The sequence below is a fragment of the Myxocyprinus asiaticus genome, chromosome 1, assembly GCF_019703515.2.
Source record: "Myxocyprinus asiaticus isolate MX2 ecotype Aquarium Trade chromosome 1, UBuf_Myxa_2, whole genome shotgun sequence".
Lineage (NCBI taxonomy): Eukaryota > Metazoa > Chordata > Actinopteri > Cypriniformes > Catostomidae > Myxocyprinus > Myxocyprinus asiaticus.
Genome location: NC_059344.1, coordinates 40,062,746 through 40,080,447, shown reverse-complemented (window position 1 = coordinate 40,080,447; position 17,702 = coordinate 40,062,746). Strand labels below are relative to the sequence as shown.

At 37.9% G+C, this 17,702-nt stretch overlaps 2 protein-coding genes across 10 annotated transcripts in view; one reads left to right on the top strand and one right to left on the bottom strand.

The window, feature by feature from the left end:
- Nucleotides 1–766: 766 nt before the first annotated feature.
- Nucleotides 767–10,903, bottom strand: chpf2 (chondroitin polymerizing factor 2). Of its 4 annotated transcripts, none has more exons than XM_051661854.1 (5): nt 10,350–10,903; nt 9,063–9,391; nt 5,502–6,099; nt 4,906–5,088; nt 767–2,495 (listed from the first exon to the last, which is right to left on the bottom strand). In XM_051661854.1, exons 1-5 carry the CDS (start codon nt 10,410–10,412, stop codon nt 1,224–1,226), a joined length of 2,445 nt encoding a protein of 814 aa, XP_051517814.1. In that variant the 5' UTR covers nt 10,413–10,903; the 3' UTR covers nt 767–1,223. The 4 variants fall into 4 exon arrangements, with proteins under 4 accessions (XP_051517814.1, XP_051518066.1, XP_051517897.1 ...); XM_051662106.1 differs by having other exon boundaries at nt 10,373–10,901; XM_051661937.1 differs by having other exon boundaries at nt 5,535–6,099; nt 10,350–10,900.
- Nucleotides 10,904–12,483: 1,580 nt separating this feature from the next.
- abcf2b (ATP-binding cassette, sub-family F (GCN20), member 2b) overlaps nt 12,484–17,702 on the top strand; it is a 306,662-nt gene continuing 301,443 nt past the window's right edge. For 5 of the 6 annotated variants that reach the window (XM_051703684.1, XM_051703695.1, XM_051703675.1 and 2 more), the window contains exons 1-7: nt 12,484–12,598; nt 14,487–14,642; nt 15,197–15,409; nt 15,672–15,854; nt 16,074–16,245; nt 17,277–17,372; nt 17,570–17,672. In XM_051703684.1, the coding sequence (XP_051559644.1) occupies nt 14,489–14,642; nt 15,197–15,409; nt 15,672–15,854; nt 16,074–16,245; nt 17,277–17,372; nt 17,570–17,672 (921 nt within the window). In that variant the 5' untranslated portion in view covers nt 12,484–12,598; nt 14,487–14,488. Of the gene's footprint in view, nt 12,603–14,486; nt 14,643–15,196; nt 15,410–15,671; nt 15,855–16,073; nt 16,246–17,276; nt 17,373–17,569; nt 17,673–17,702 lie in introns of all 6 variants that reach the window. The other variant, XM_051703659.1, reaches the window with a different exon arrangement.

Here is a 17,702-nt window from a genome sequence, read left to right as displayed (position 1 = left end):
TGATTTATACTAATGTTAACATTCACTGTATAACTTTTAATTTAAATGCATTAGTATATGATAAAATGAACCTTAACCAAGTTTCATTATCTCAGCTCTGTTGGTAGTAAAGTAATCCATACGAATCCGGTGATTAAATCCATATCTTAAGAAGCGATATGATATGTGTGGGTGAGAAACAGATCAATATTTAAGTCCATTTTTTACTATAAATATCCACTCTTTTAAATTCTTCTTTTGTTTTTGGTGATTCACATTGTTCCTGCATATCACCATCTACTGGGCAGGGAGGAGAATTTATAGTTTAAAAAAGGACTTAAATGCTGATTTGTTTCTCACCCACACATATATTTAACAACTGGATTACTTTTATGCTGGCTTTATGTCCTTTTTGGAGCTTCAGAGTTCTGGTCACCATTCACTTGCATTGTGAAGACCTACAGAGCTTAGAAATTCTAAAGATCTTCATTTATGTTCTGCAGAAGAAAGTCATACACATCTGGGATGGCATGAGGGTGAGTAAATAATGAGAACAATTTTCATTTTTGGGTGAACTATCCCTTTAACCTAGCTATTAGATTGAGACAGCTGCCCTGACATGCCATCGGGCCTCTCAGTCCTGGTTCAGGAAATTAAAAACAGCAGCTCCATTTTGATAGGGTCGCGTGTACGATCTGAAATAACAGTTACAAAACTTGCATCTCAGATGGGCCTGTGTGAGGAAGCTCAAATTTGGGCGCATCATTGTTATGGCTCATGGTCAGACTTCACAGATAGATAATTTGTTTATTCAGTCCTGACATAGGCAGCACATTCTGTTCAAAGGTCATACAATCGTATATGTTAAGGAAGAAAGACGGCTCAAGTTACTTTTGAAGCCGCGATTTTAGGATTGAACCTCTACTAACCATCTGAAGTCTAAAAAGCTGAATGAGTTCCTTATGCATTGCACTTGCTAATTCCAGAATCCATTCAGTCATCGATAGTTGTATAAACAAAGTGAAGTTCTTTCCACAAGTTTAATTTGAAGTGAGTTGTGAAGTCCTCTGCTTCACATTAGTCATGTTCACTATGTAAGAATATATGGGTCAATCCTTAAGTACCAAGGCTATTCATTCACTAGTGTCTAGTCTGTGCAGAGAAGTTCACAGCATTAAGGTGAAATTCACACAATCAATATGCATAGGTCCAAGTTGATGCATGTTTCAGGTACTAGTTCGTTCTCAGGTGCTATTTGCCTGCTCTTGTTCAAACAAAGCCATTGCTAGGTGTGATCGAGAGGCCAGCCCCTCCAGGTTACTGAGTACACAACGGTGATAGATATCCTCACTAAACCGTGGGTTACATTCCCTGTGCACATACTTCTGAACTAGTGCCGGCTCCACAGCCCGAAACACGTGCAATCCCGAGTAACGTACAAAGATTTCGTAGACGTCCATACTCTCAAGCAACTCATCATTGTCCAAGATGTCTGCTGCCATCTTTGTGCGTGCAGCCATGTAATCTGCATTGTAGAAACAGGCTTCTTCAAAGACGTGACGGTCAAAGTGGCCATCTCGCAGTGTCTCGGATGCAAACGATGAAGCAGCAGAAGGCTGTTGGTCACGGTAGATCAGAGCAGGACTGTACTCTTGGAAGTGGATTGGAAAGAAAACCTGCCAATTGCTGATAGCGTTCATTCGGCAACGGTTGAGAAAGTCAGAATTGACCTCCGTCCAAACACTGGCCAGGAAGAACAGGGTGTCTACTGGATGTTTCTTGGAGATTATGTCCATCAGCTTGACCTGTGAGGGAACTTCGGTCTTTACACTAATCCAAGGAATTTTCACATCACCATAACGTTTCTCTACCTCACCAATCATGGCTTTGACACTGGCAAAAACATCTGTTTGGCTGACTCTCTGGGCATCAAAGTGGTCATAGATAAACAAGAAGGTGAGCAGAGCATTGTCATGCGTATCCAAAGCATTCATAACATACATGTCAAGGAAGTTGCCCACAAAGTCTTGATCATGTGCCGTCACAGGGAGGATGACCTGTACCCTTGTCGCTTCTGTTACATATGGCATGGGGATGATCTCAACAACACTGAGTGGCTTCAGCAAACTCACCCGTTTAGCTATGACCTGACTATGACCCTTCTGCGTGAAAGCTTCCAGGGCCAGATCCAGCACATACTCCATGCCTCGTGTGGGATCAAAGCGCCTGTACCCGTTCAGTAAGCGGCGCTTACGGAAACGCAACTGGGGCTGATAACGCTCATTCAAATGTGCCACTGCAGTCTCCAGGACTGAAATAACATCTGCCCTGTCCGCACCTCGAAGTTCACACTTTGGAGAACTGTCAGCACATGAGTAAATGTGCTCTTCAGTAAAGTACTCCCAGTTGATCACCTCAAAGCGGGTCTTGGGCCGGAAGGGAGGGTTGATTCCGATGGGCCAGGTGGCTCCAGCTTTTCCCTCTGGAGTGAGGTCACTTATGTTGTTGATCTGCATCTATAGCCAAGTAGGAGAAAACAACAGAATATGTATTTTTAAGAAACACCAAAAATGTTAATCTGGCAAAGGGGACAAGTTGGAAAAGGTTGTTTTTAAAAACATACTTAAAGTTGTTGAAAGCTGAGGTAGTTTAAAACTTCATTTCCTGCTGTTAGGGGATGCATGCTGGCTGGCTGACAGCAGCAAGAACCTTGTCCCAATACTTATGCAGTGTAATTGCCCAGACATGATAGACAGTATGCATTTGGAAGATTACAGTGAGTACTCCAGTGAAGTGATTCACAACCAGGGAAATGCGTACCCCAGAGTGTAGGTAAGCAAGTTCCAGAGGGTACACAAAAATAATTCGATTTTTCTCTGTTTAACCAATAAAACAAAATAGGTTATAGGAAAACTAATAGAGATTAGGGCTGGGTAAAAAACATAGACTTTTAACCTCAATCTTCATTTGAACAATCTCGAAACTCATTCTTAAAATCCCCAAATTAATCTTTTAATATGCGAAGTTAAGCACCGAGCTACTTTAAATACCTGTTGAGAGTAAAATGGTTTGTACCATTTAATGTGTGTCCAAAGACAAGATCCATGCAGTCCATTTTAATCCTTTTATACCCTTTCTGTTCTTTACAGTAAGTAGTTGATCAAACACAACAAAAATAAACATTTTGTTCTAATAAAGAAGCCGTGCGACTCTACTCTCGTTAATATGTGCTCAACCAAAACAAAACACTGCCAGTAGTCTTAAAGAGAGAGTACCGTTTTAGCTCTTGTTCTGTGTAAATACTTGTAAATTGTCCAAATTATGCATGTAAACAATAAACATGTAGGTCTAACACAATATTATTAACCACTTGTTTTTCTGAATAATAACATGTCATAGCATTTATGTAGACTCAGAATTCTGTATATGTGCGTTTCCTATTGGTTTCGATGTAAGCTCTGTAACAGAGACTATTTAGCAGAGATGGGCCACTTCTATTAAAATGAATGGTAGAAATTGGAATGCCCAACGTTCAACGGATGTAGAAGAGGAAGTCCCGCCTTACAGGTAAACGAGCCAATCACATTTTAGATACAGATATCGCCAGTCATTCAACTCGAAAATGTGCTATATAAGCCAGGAAATTATTATTATTTTTTTTATATATTATGATAGCAGTGTTGTCAGATTTGACTGTTGATTTGAAATATATTCTTTGATCGTAGCCTTGACCAGCTGTTTTGGAGATTTCGGTCTTTCCCCATTCAAGTAGATGGGAGCTGTACTTGTATGCCGCTTGTTTACACAGAAAAATAGCTGCCCAGCCTACCAGAGAGCTTTCCAAAGATGGCCACCGAGTGGACTGACTTGCTACAAATACTATTTTTAAATCTTTTTTTCCCCCATTTTTATTAAGGCATATTTTTCATTTCATTTTTTTAAAAAGGAAAGCATAGTTTGTTGAATTATCTTATTTTAATTTGGAGTATTCAACTACAAAATTACTCGAAAATGCCTATCCCTAATATTAATGAGACCAAAATGATGAAAAACGACTCATTAAATTACATTTCTAAAATTAATACAACACAGTTTTGTTTTAGTTAGCAAATAAATGTCATAACTTCATCTTTTCCTTTTGTACATCAGGGATATTACAAAATGAATGATACCGTTAAATTGTATTAAGCCTTTGGTACACATCTTTGATTTTGATGAAGGGGTACTTGATCCTTACTGATGGTCCTGTGGGGGTACTTATGGCAAAAAAGTTGCATAACACTGCTCTAGTTAACATGTTCACCAGCAGAGACAACCATTACAGACACAGATACTGATGGTGAGATCCCTTTAAGGAAAGCAGTCGGATCTATATCTAAAATTATGTAAATAGGCTATGAGTCACACTAACCAGAGCCATATTTGTCAGCATCTGGAAAATAAATAGAGGAGTCTTTAGTGTAAGGTAATATGATGTAATAAAGCCTTCTAATACTGTTCCTGTTGCACATGTCCAACTATGATCAGGGCATGACAGGGCTGCATAAGCAGTAAGATATGAGAATGGTTTAAGGATAAAACACCATAATGCTTTACTGCTTTAAGGCAGCAATAAATCAAGTTTAAATTGTCTCCAACACACAGAAAAGTAAGACACTGAAATGTCTGGCATTTACTAATTCAAATGTAGGTGTGCATTTAATAAAGTGCATGTTTGTGCCTCACTCATCAAGGAAGAGGTTTTTCTAGATGCAATGAGGTCATAAAACATGTTTAAACTAAATGTGCTGGTTCAGTAGAAGGTTTTTGCACATGCTGAATAACATTTGCCTACGGGAATAATTATTGAGAAACTTCACCAGCTGGCTAGAAGTTAAAAGCTTTATGAGGCTGAAAGGATTTCTTTCCAAAAATAAGGTAACATACCTGTAACTGCTGTATTTGTGCATAGGTCCAGTCCAGTTCAATCTGATTATAGCACTTGTGCAGGCGATACATCAGGGCAGGTTCAGAGACTGGGTGGACAGTAAAGGCATTCTTAAACTGGGCACTGTCCTCACGCTCAGGGTCCACGTTCTTCTGCAGCTCAAAGTAACGGTAAGTCATCTCCTACAACATTAAAAAAAACACCATATCACTGATCATAAAACTTTTAAAACTATCCAATCGTATCAGAGTGGCAGCAGGAGGAGGTCAATTCTATTCTATGAAGAAATAATTTAAAGAGCTTAAATTTAGGAAAGAACAAGTTATTAAAAGTACTGTAGAGTTCTTTTCACATGATAATAAAGTGTCAGCTCATTTAGGATTTTGTTTGTTTGTTTAAATTGGATTTTCTTTACTTAAAGTGCTGAAATAGAGCTAACTTAGTCCATGGACTGTAATACAATAAACAACATGGAGGTCACTGTTATGAATGGTAGAATCAACTTACTTCATGTTTAGCATTACATTAACAATTCAGTAAAAACATTACCCATTATATACAATATCTAATTATGTAAAGTATATGTCTTACACACCATTGACTTAAAGTTCAAAAAATGTTTCCTCACATGATGCTTCTCCACACAGCTAAGACCCAAGTAATCAATGATGCAGCGACCAAGCCACTCATCTGGCCTGACACTGAGGATATCATTGCGACAAGAGTCCAGGTGGGGCTGCAGTCGGTCTAGTAGGCTACGTGACAGCAGATAGCCATATCCACCATGGCAATATCGGGCACGTTCTTCACCCCCAATAAACTCCTCTGCCCGTCCCATGTACATATCCTGTCCCGCGCTAAGATGGTTCACCAGCTCCATCACCCGTTCAGCTTGTGTGTACGTATCATCTTGGGCAAGGTAAAACCAATCATACTCATTACCGTGGTGTTGATGGAGGTGGCGTATTGTTTCATACATTAGCCAGACGGGCCGGTCATCACCATGGGCGACAACAGCCATGCCGTGCGGTGCCTTTGCACTTCGAAGGCCAGTGAAAAAGAATGTACGATGGAAATGGTGCGCTATGGTTTTATTGACTGCAACACCTAGTGTGTTCAGAGTGGCACGTGAACTCAGGATGCCCACTAAAAGACGTTCTCGGATGTCCAGCTCTGTGTGTATGTAGCGAGTCCTGTGGCAAGACAAAATACAAAACAAAATCTAATCAAAATTTAACAGTACTTTTGAATGCATATTTTTGTTTTGTTTTAATCTTTATTCATTGTAATAAATCTTACAGCTTAAAAAATTATATTTTTACACCGAAACAAAATGGTAACCTGCAACTGTTACCTCAGGGATCTATTTCTACTTGATCCACCCTATTAAAAATTACTTTCATTAGTGTAAACTAATTTGTCAAGTTAATTTTATTCAGATTAAATAACATTTTGGACTTAAATAAAAATGTAAGATGTTAATTTAGATGTTATCACAGGAAACAAATTTTGTAGGTAACCTGAAAAATTTTTTTTTTTAGAAAATTGTAACTGAAGAGATTTACGCAAAGAATAAATTACAAGTGTGGGTGACATTAATGAGGTACATCTGCTTCAATAACTTTTAAATTCCACTCTGTGGCAAAATTTTGCCACTCTAAATAATTACAAAGCTCTGTCTGTTGCAGGTGAATCAATGCTTAAAGGAAAGGCAGAATGTGCTCAAGTTTTATTAATACAGTGAGCGGCTACTCCAATAGCTACCAACACTTGACATCCAAATTAATGAAAATTGTAGGTACTCTGTTATTCTTATGAATATTTTTAATCTGTTTAGGGGCATAGCAGCCCTTTATATGCAGGCGTGGGTTTTATATTCCGTGTTCAATACAAGTTAAGCTCAATCGACAGCATTTGTGCCATAATGCTGATTACCACAAAATCTATTTCGACTTGTCCCTCCTTTACTTTGAAAAAAGCAAGAATCGAGGTTACAGTGAGACTCAATAGAAGTGAAAATGGCCAATTTTCGGAGGGTTTAAAGGCAGAAATGTGAAGATTATAATTTTATAAAAGAACTTACATTAATTCTTCTGTTAAAACTCATGTATTATTTGAGCCGTAAAGTTCTTTAAATTGTAATTTTTTCAGTCTTTGTAGGGTTTGTTCATTACATCATTGTGGCAACAAAGCAGTAAAATTGGATACAACTTTACACAGAAAAGGTTAGTGAGCGATTTTATCACACTTTAACGGTGAGAGGAGCACAGAGGCCAGATGAAAAATACTCTCCTGAGACCTTACTACTTCTACCAAGTCAAACAAGGCTGATACTAGTATGTGCCAAATACTCTACATTATATGGGCTCACACAACTTGTCTATGTGTAATTTTGTTTTCTCCACAGGTTGAGAATGGTTTATACATATTATGCTATGGTCCATTAGACCACTCGATTCAGACTGTCTGGAATGCGTGCATTAAACCATTTAATGCAATGGGAGTTCCAGTCAGTTTTAATCACTGTTAATGCGTCTATTCTGCTGTCCTTCTTAATATGACATAGTGAGACTTTTATGCCTCTGTTCAAACTACCTCCAGACTCAAATATAGCAAGTCTGATGAGTCCCAGAGCCTGGATCAACTGTCACATTACAAACACAACATTAAGTCAATAAGTCATGCAACATTAAGTCAACTTAAAGGAGATGACTACCCTCTACTTTGTGTGGTCCTTCACCTCCACATTGTGCATTAAGTAAGGGATAATGTACAGTCAGCCGGTTGTTATTGCAAAATAAACCCTGACAGAGTGATCAGGCGATGGGGTCTTGTATCATCCTGAAGGGGTTTATTTTGTGATAACAACTGGCTGACTGTACTTTATCCCACTTATTACATGGCTACTAACCAAATAAATAAATACATGGACATAAAATATTGATTTGCATTGAAATTATGTATTTATGTAGAAGAAATAGATCGTTGAACAGCTGAAATCCACCTCCGGTTTGAGTCTGAGTTCTGTTGGTGATTATTTTAAGAAAATGACCGTCTGACTCCTCATTTTGCATCTTATTACAAGAATACTTGCTAAATAAATAAATAAATGGGCAGGGGCCTGGGTAGCTCAGTGAGTATTGACACCGACTACCACCCCTGGAGTCACGAGTTCGAATCCAGGGTGTGCTGAGTGACTCCAGCCAGGTCTCCTAAGCAACCAAATTGGCCCGGTTGCTAGGGAGGGTAGAGTCACATGGGGTAACCTCCTCGTGGTCGCTATAATGTGGTTCTCACTCTCGGTGGGGCACGTGGTGAGTTGTGGGTGGATGCCGCGGAGAATAGCATGAAGCATCTACATGCACTACATCTCCATGGTAACGCGTTCAACAAGCCACGTGATAAAATGCGCGGATTGATGGTCTCAGACACGGAGGCAACTAAGATTCATCCTCTGCCACCCGGATTGAGGCAAGTCACTATGCCACCACGAGGACTTAAAGCACATTGGGAATTGGGCATTCAAAATTGGGGAGAAAAGGGGAGAAAATACAAAAATACAAATAAATAATAAATAAATAAATGGGCATGAAAGAGTTGAAATTATTTTATTAGCTTAATTGTAGAGATCGCACAGTGATCCATGAAGCAGTAAAGATGACTCGCAATACCCGGATGACCGGTCTGATATGTCTTTTAATCCCCAGATGTGCGGTTGTTACTCAGAAATATCAGACCACTAGATGGCGCCATTGACAAATCGAAATAGAGTATTCCAGAGTGCCGTATAATAAAATTGTTGAATGCACACCTAGCCGTGGAATATTCCTTACTTAAATATTATGCAGACGTATTAAACGCTAGCCTGAGTCACCAATACCTTTCATTGTATGGAGAAAAAAAAGATGCAATGAAAGTGAATGGTGACTCAAAATAGCTATAATCTCATTTTGTGTTCCACAGAAGAAAGAAAGTCATACAGGTTTGGAAAATGAGGTCAATACAGTAAATGACAGAATTTTCACTTTTGAATGATCTCTTAGTCTTAACAGTTAATGGCATCAAGTAATATATAACCATGTCTAATTAATATTTCAGTCTTTAGCCCTTTCATACGTGAAATGAGGCCAAACTGAACTGACATCCGAGGACTCACCTGAGAACTTTCTTATGTGGTTTGTTGGGGTCTTTGTGATAGGGCACTATGCGTGGCTGGAAGTCCTCATTCCCATCCCCATCTTTGCCATCCTGAAGATCTCTGATATGATCACTGTGTAGGAGCCCCCCATTGCCCAATTCATCTCCACATCCCTCATCTGTCTCCCCCTGTGTCCAGGACACCATCAGAAGACTGAGGCTGCAGCCCAAAGAGAGGCCCAGGATGAGAGGCAGAGCAGGCCGGAAAACAGCCAATAAGGAAGACAGACGCATGATGGAGCGAAGTCTTCCAGAAGTCAAAGAATTTCCAGTCTCACCTAGGGATTCCTTAGAGAGCAGTTCAAGTAGCAAGAAAAGTCTTGTTTTGATGGTTTGTATGGGTAATGTTTACAGTAGAGACAGTTAACAACACTTCTGTAAGGGATTTTTAACAGTTTTCAATTCCTGACATTAACATTATGCCTGCTCATAAAGTATGACTAGTGAAGTCAGTGTTGACCAGCCTGATAATCTGTTCACACACATATTAAAGTGCATACGTCACATAAATGCATAATAACAACAGGAGGAGCAATACCAAACAATCTGAACTGCTTCTGGAAAATTCATATGACTAACATCAAGATGTATGTGTATAATTTAACATATAAACGTGCATCAAGATGTATGTGTATAATTTAACATATAAACGTGCAACACACCACACTCCGTATAATGTAGCCCATAAACCGTCAAAAATCAGAAAACTCTCGTGAAATATGCGCAAACTACATACGTGAAGACATAATTAGACATTTATAACGGCATTATAAGATCAGAAATCGCCGCCACTGGTGATTCACGAGAGGTTATGTATAATATATATCGCTAACAGGTTTTGCAACTGGCATGCAACGATAATGCAACATGCAACTGTTGACTAAGTACTGAAATATTCCGGTTGAATTAAACTTCAAGACATCCATTAGCTATTATGGAAAGAAGCTGCCTATCCGAAAAATCGACGATAAATGATATTTACAATACTTAAATTCCCCCTTTGCTTGCACACTAAAGCCGGAAAACAACGTTAGCATGCCACTAGCAACATTTCCCCCGAAAAACACATTAATCTGCCTCTGTGTGCACAGTCCATCAATCCTTGCATATATTCCGAGGGTTAACTGAAATATTCATAAACAAACGTGAAAATAGTTTCTTAGCTTTGCTATATGTCTCGAGCATCGTTCACAGCGTTCGTGTATCAGGTCTACGGCTGTGCTAAAGAGGATGCAATGAAACAGACCCAAGAAAACAAACAGCACACACAAGCGTTCCACGTATATGAGTCCTGGAGCATCATCCACATCCAGCTGCAATGATTCGAGTTTGACAAGTGTCCGCCGCGCGTTGCTTGAGCAGCTGTTTACATTGCGTCCATTATTATAATCCTGCAAGTCTGGATGCGCTCGTGCCCTGATGCCTTTTCAGGTCGCGCGAGACACGTCACCAGGCACGAATGACAAGCTAGAAAATGCATTACTCTGTTGATTGTTTTGCTGTTGTAATATTTTATAATTGTGCATGTTCAAAAAATAAATAAATAAATATAAATAAATAATAATAAATATAATAATAAATAAAAAAGACACCAGTGCATCAAGTGTGTCAGATAAGTGCACTGTAAAATGAGATCACCTGCAATGTATACCTTAAGGAGCTACTGTGTTTATACTTGATCTACCCCTTAAAAATAAGTTTTGTTGTTGTGACCTAATGCAGTCAGGGTGATTTAGACATGTTAAATAGTTTAAATATATTTTTGATATGAATAAAACCCGTTAATTTAGATATTACAACACGAAGCACATATTCAGGTTACCTGACAAAACATTTTCCAGTGTGTTTTCAACAAGAGAAAGACAGACAGTGAGTAGCCTAACCTGCCCTTTTTCTTTTTTCTTTTTTTTTTTTTCTTTTTTTTTCAACTCAACATGTTTGTTGACTTAATTGTTTATTCTATTCTGGTTTAGCATTAATTTATTTAGGTATCTTATCACTGATCATTCATTTTCTTTAATTTTGCTTTTTTTTAATAGGCCTTCCTTTTTTAATTTATTAGTCAATTCACTTTCTGTGATCCTTTAGAGAGCTAAGATGATAAGTGAGATATTTAATTATTCATCTTTTGTGGTGGCGGTGATTGTTATTGTTGTGTGAGGTAGCTCTTGCTCTTCTGTTACTCTGAGTTAATTTGTTTCCTTCATCAGATCTGGTCCAGCCTTAAATGCCACAATGATGATGATCCAGTAACAATAAAAACTCCTCCATTTGAATCTGTAACTGATGAAAAGTGTTTCATTCATATATTATTTGAACCTATTTAATAAGATACACTACACTACAAATATACAGCAACAATTAGTACCAGTGCTGAGTTGAATAAACTTAATTTATCTTTCTAGTTTATGGTACACACACACAAACACACAAACTTGTTTTTATATCATTGTGGTGACTCTCTATAGACTTCCATGCATTTTATTGGTTTTATACAGATCTAACGATAATTTATATCCCCTAACCCTACCCCTAAACCTAACCCTTACAGTAAACTTTTTGCATTTTTACATTTTCAAAAAAACATAGTTTAGTATGTTTACTAAGCCATTTCCCTCGTGGGGACTGCTGGCTGGGCCCCACAATGTAGCATAAATATGTACACACACACACACACACACACACACACACACACACACACACACACCACATCATTTTATAGTTTTTATACTTATATATTTTTATCACCATTTTTTATCACCCCTCGTCAGGGTTGGGAGGGTTACTAATTCCACTACAGATTACAGAATACATGCTGTAAAATGTAATTTGTAATGTATTCCGTTAGATTACTCAAGGTCAAGACTTCATACGTACATCTCTGTCTGCTGGTATGAATGTAACACATCATAAGAAAGTGTTTCACCGCTGTTCAAATGCACTTCGGATCACATTTTTTATGTATAAACGTTTTCCATCTGAAAGGACTAAATATTAAATGAAACAAATGACAATAAAATGCAAAGTAATCTCTTCAGTAATCAAAATAAATTCTGAATGTAACTGTATTTTAATTACCAATAATTTAAATTGTAACTGTAGTGGAATACAGTAACTTATATTTTGTATTTTAAATATGTAATCCCGTTACATGTATTCCGTTACTCCCCAACCCTGCCCCTTGTTCATTTATTTGTTACTACTTATTCTTTGTGGTGATCTTATATAATACTGTAGCACATTTTATTGTCAAAATCCAACCGCTATTTTGCAGTGTTGTTTCACATTTAACTTAATTTGCCTTTAATAACACCCTGCTAACACTCTGATCTTTTTATAACACCCTTAAGTAATTGTTGCATGATAAGCAGTGTTTATTACTGCTCAGTTAAGTGCTCCAGTGAGGCCCATCTCACCAGCAGGCGGACATCTGCTCTTGACCAAATACGGTCGCGCGAGCTGCGGCTGTCTGCGAGCTTCACTCTTCTCAGCAAGGTAGGTCAGTTTAACAGCTTTCACTTACAACTAGTCAGCGTTTTCTTGAAACTATCTTTCTATCCTTTGCATTTTTTTATCAGATGTAAATAATGGCTTGTTGGTAAGTGAGGTACTATCCTGCATTTACTAGAGCAGGTTGTTTTTACATGAGTGGGGCCCTGGATGCCTCCAGCTGTCATTTCAGTCTGAGACCAGGACCATGTGAAAGCCCTATTGGACACAAACGGAGCCGTACACGAATATACGTATTTATTATAAAGCACTGGGGTTACCGCTGAACTTATGCACGTCTTGAAGTAATGTCAAACTCTGAATTAGAGATGTCAATAAACCGCGATAGTTAGCTAGCTGGTGTTCTGTCATGAGAGATTAATATTACTTTTGTTTGGGCTTCTGACAATGTGATGGTGTTTATTAGTTGACATTGTGTGAAGCTGAGATGGTGTCATGTGTTTATGAAGAGCGTTGTGGGTACACGTTGTGCTTTTGGTAGCTAGCTTAGCTTGTTTTAGGGAATAGCAGCTCATGAAAAACAGTGTGACATGCTGAAGTTCAACTGCAGTGAAAAAACATTTATATGCACATGTACTGTGTGCCGCCGCTGGTTTACTATGCATTCATTGTCTTCAGTACTTCAGTACTGCTACAGTATAAGATCATATCAGCCTGTCATATTGCATTCAAAATGCGGTTCTAGCTGCTAATAACAAACAGCAATAATTGTTACATAATTGCTACAGTTTATGAGCATAGAGGGGTTTTCAGAGTTTACAGTACAGTATAGTATTTGTTTATTTAGCACAATGTACAACCAGACGAACAGGTGAAACGCTGTTGTTGTTTTATTTGAAGGATTTTTGTACTTTATTTTGCTGATAATCTGAATCTTGAAAGTGACAAACAGAAGTAACACTCTTTATTTAAGCGTATTATTAAAGTGGCATGCCTTGCCTCAGTAGCCACTGATTTAGGATGAATGAAGAATGACTTAATCTCCCAAGATACTTTTCATTGCCAAAGGATCATTGCTTTTAAAGGGATAGTTCACCCAAAAATGAAAATTCTCTCATTACTCACCCTCATGCCGTCCCAGATGTGTATGACTTTCTTTCTACTGCTGAACACAAACGAAGGTTCTTAGAAGAACATTTCAGCTCTGTTGGTCCATACGATGCAAGTGAATCGCACCAAAAAGTTTGAAGCTCAAAAAAGCACATAAGGCAGCAGAAAAGTAATCCATATAATTTAAGTGGTTAAATCCATGTCTTCAGAAGCAGAATATTTAAGTCCTTTATTATTACTATAAAATCAGTAGGTGGCAATATGCACAAAGAATGTGAATCACCAGAAGCAATAGAATAATGTGAAAGTGAAAGTGAAGATTTATAGTAAAAAATGACTTAAATATTGATCTGTTTTTCACCCACACTTACCATATCACTTCTGAAGACATGGATTTAACAACTGTAGTCTTATGGATTGTTTTTATGCTGCCTTTATGTGATTTTTGGAGCTTCAAAGTTCTGGCCACCATTCACTTGCATAATATGGACCTACAGAGCTGAAATATTCTTATAAAAATCTTCATTTGTGTTCAGCAGAAGAAAGAAAGTCATACACATCTGGGATGGCAGGAGAGTGAGTAAACGATGAGAGAATTTTTATTTTTGGGTGAACTATTCCTTTAATCTAGTCGATTTAGGTCCACGTAAAGCATTTACCTGTTTATAGAGGCATGATGATGGCCAGTTCTCTATTAGTATCATTTATGTAAGGCTACATAAATAGTGCTGCACATGGGTTTGAAAATATTATGTTACAAGGTTATTACTATTTTTAACCACGTTGATGCTTTTTAAACATCCCAAGTTGCTGTGTTCTGTAGCCATGCCCTCAGAACTTGCCAAGAAGAAAGCTGCAAAGAAGAAGGAGGCAGCCAAAGCTCGACAGCGTGTGAAAAAACATGAAGAGGCGAATGGAGAAGGAGAGCATCCGGATGGCCAAGTGAATGGTGTGATGTCTAATGGGGAGGCAAATGGCGGTGTGTTTCATTTGTTTGCAACTCACAAGAATTGATGATGTCATAGTAACTGTAGTTAAGAAAGTTTTTCAAAAAATACACTAAACTCTATGAGGATGGAGTGTGAGATTTCTCTTAACCTGTTCAGTATAACAGTTTCTGCTGTGCTAAAGTTAGCTGAGAGAGTGAGGCTTTTAGACAAGTGATTATTCATCCAGTTAGTGCACTTCTAAGATTTTATAAGTTCACACACCAACCTTAGACTCTTAACACACTCTTTATGTGTAAAAGTCATACACATACAAACACATTGACTCACAAACAGCTACAGTGTATAATTTTCTTGACATTTTACTTAATACTTGTACATGATTTAATGTACAATAATAGTGACGTGAAGTTATTTATTATGAAAAGTGCAATAAATTACTCCATATGACAAATTATATTTACCTTTAAAAGATGGCTTTTATAATCTTTTTTTCACATCCTCTCTCTCTCTCTCTCTCTCTCTCTCTCTCTCTCTCTCTCTCTCTCTCTCTCTCTCTCTTCTGCTTTGTATTTTCTTCTCTTAGATGTTGTCGCTCTAGCCAAGGAGCTGGATGAGTTTGAGCTGCGGAAGATGGAGTCTCGGGCAGTGACGGGCGTCTTGGCCTCCCATCCCAACAGCACTGATGTTCACATCAGCAGTCTGTCGCTCACCTTTCATGGCCAAGAGTTACTGAGCGACACCAGCCTAGAGCTCAACTCCGGCCGACGTTACGGTCTCATTGGCCTCAATGGCACAGGTATGTAAGATAGGTGACCTTGGGGCTGATGCTTCAAACACTTCCCAAGTTTAAGTAAGATTAATACATACACCTGTGAAATACAGGGTTCTAAAAGGTAATATGATTGTCACCAGATCTGAGGAATCTAATGCTAGCATAGCATTTACATTTACTATTAACTGAAGGTGACAAGTGTTGTGGGAAAACATAATAAAAATAATGCACAGACAATAGGTTAAACACCTCCATAAATGAGAAAACTTTTGACCACTTTTTGTAGGCAAGTCTATGCTCCTGTCTGCTATTGGTCACCGAGAAGTTCCCATCCCAGAACACATTGACATCTATCACCTGACACGTGAAATGGCCCCCAGTGAGAAGACAGCGCTGCATTGTGTCATGGAGGTTGATGAAGAGAGGATAAAACTGGAGAAGGAAGCTGAGAGATTGGCTCATGAGGACTGTGAGTCACACATGCTTTATTAATTCATTCACACTGCACCATACTGTACACTTACAGGTTAAAAAACCTGGTATTCCAACTTTTACCAATGGTTATACATTTTTTGCTTATACCATAAAACACTGTTACTGTAAGTTTGATTTAAATTTATAACAAATAGCACAGCGATAATCCTGTGTGACATGGCCCCTCTTCTCTGCTCACTTCTCATCACCGTAGCAGAGTGTGAGAAACTGATGGAGATCTATGAGCGTTTGGAGGAGTTGGACGCAGACAAAGCTGAAGTTCGAGCCTCACGAATCCTCTATGGACTTGGTTTCAACCCTGCCATGCAGCAAAAAAAGCTGAAAGATTTCAGTGGAGGCTGGAGGATGCGTGTGTCCCTTGCCAGGTGTGATGGTCATTAAAATGTCATCCGTATATGATTTTTTTTATTTAGAAAATAAAGTAATTATAGTAATATAATATAGTGGATAGCAGTGGTTCCTAAACTTTTTAAATCGCCGGCACACCTATAAGTGTGTTTTTCCCCCACGGCTCTCCAACCACTGAAAAATAAACCAATAAACAAATATGCTGTTGAAAACATTCAAAATATTAATATAGTTTAATATTTATATTAACAAATGTAAAATAATAAATATAAAACAATGTAGCCTTATGAAACAAAGTGTTTCTTAAGTAAATAAGCTTTTAAAGTTATCCAAGAGCCATAAAATATAGTAAATAGTGCTTTAGGAATTTTCATTAACAGCAGCAATTACAACTTACAAAAATTGTAATATTAAAACATTAAAAAAGTTATCTAATTCAAATTAAAACTACTTACATTAATGACAAACGTTTTAAACTGATTATTAGATATGCATTAAAACTGATTCAATGCAGTCAGAGTTTGACTGCACAGATTATTTTTCCGTGTGCTTACACTCTCGTAGTGCATTGATGTTTGTGTTTACATTAATAACACAGATTTTTTTTTTAAACAAGAAGCGCGTTTGACTGTTCATGTGCACAGCTGCATTCACCACGAGCGCTCTATAGAGCACGCGCAGACATATGCCGGTACTTTTAACATCGGTGGGTATTAAAATATTGAACTGAGCAGAGTTCTGTAAAAAAAAAAAAATAAAAAATAAAAAAAGCAGCAAAATATTGTAGTTTATCTTAGTGTGAAACAATGACATATTTTTAAACAAAGCTTGGATTTGATTGGTCATCCTCACAATTCACTTAAAGAAGAGGACAATGGATGAATGGGCCAAATAAATCAAATCTCTTTTAAGATCTATAGTTTACCAGGTTTTATTCCTTATATTACTCCATTCCACGGGTGTTGCTGGATTTGCTTTTCACTAAGATCTATAGTTGACCTATTTATTACATACACAGATCATCCTATATTTTCTCTCTTGCTTTCAGGGCCCTTTTCATTAAGCCCTTCATGTTATTGTTAGATGAACCTACTAACCACTTGGATCTGGATGCCTGTGTGTGGCTGGAAGAGGAGCTTAAGTCGTGAGTGCTTTCACTGTTGATGAGGTTTTATCTAGTGCTAAACTAAACTACTGTACTGTCTAGTGCAGAAAGGATTCATGTAAGAGAGGTTGTTCTAATTGCTTAAGAATTGAGATGAAAAAATTAGGGACATTTTTGAACTATTTTGAAAAGGAATATTATGTTAAACCATTTTTAATGATGTTTAATCTTTTCAGCTTCAAGCGTATCCTTGTGCTCATCTCACATTCTCAAGACTTCCTCAATGGTGTGTGCACCAACATCATTCACCTCCACCAGAGGAAACTCAAGTATTACACTGTGAGTGCTGTAGCAGGATATTAACAAATG

Excerpts from the sequence above, each read along its gene's own strand:
- chpf2 (XM_051661854.1), bottom strand. The coding sequence starts at position 10,412 with ATGTGGATGATGCTCCAGGACTCATATACGTGGAACGCTTGTGTGTGC. Across the intron at positions 5,089-5,501 it reads TTTTGAACTTTAAGTCAATG|GAGATGACTTACCGTTACTT; the intron begins GTGTGTAAGACA and ends TTAATGTTGTAG. Across the intron at positions 2,496-4,905 it reads CACAAATACAGCAGTTACAG|ATGCAGATCAACAACATAAG; the intron begins GTATGTTACCTT and ends ACTTGGCTATAG.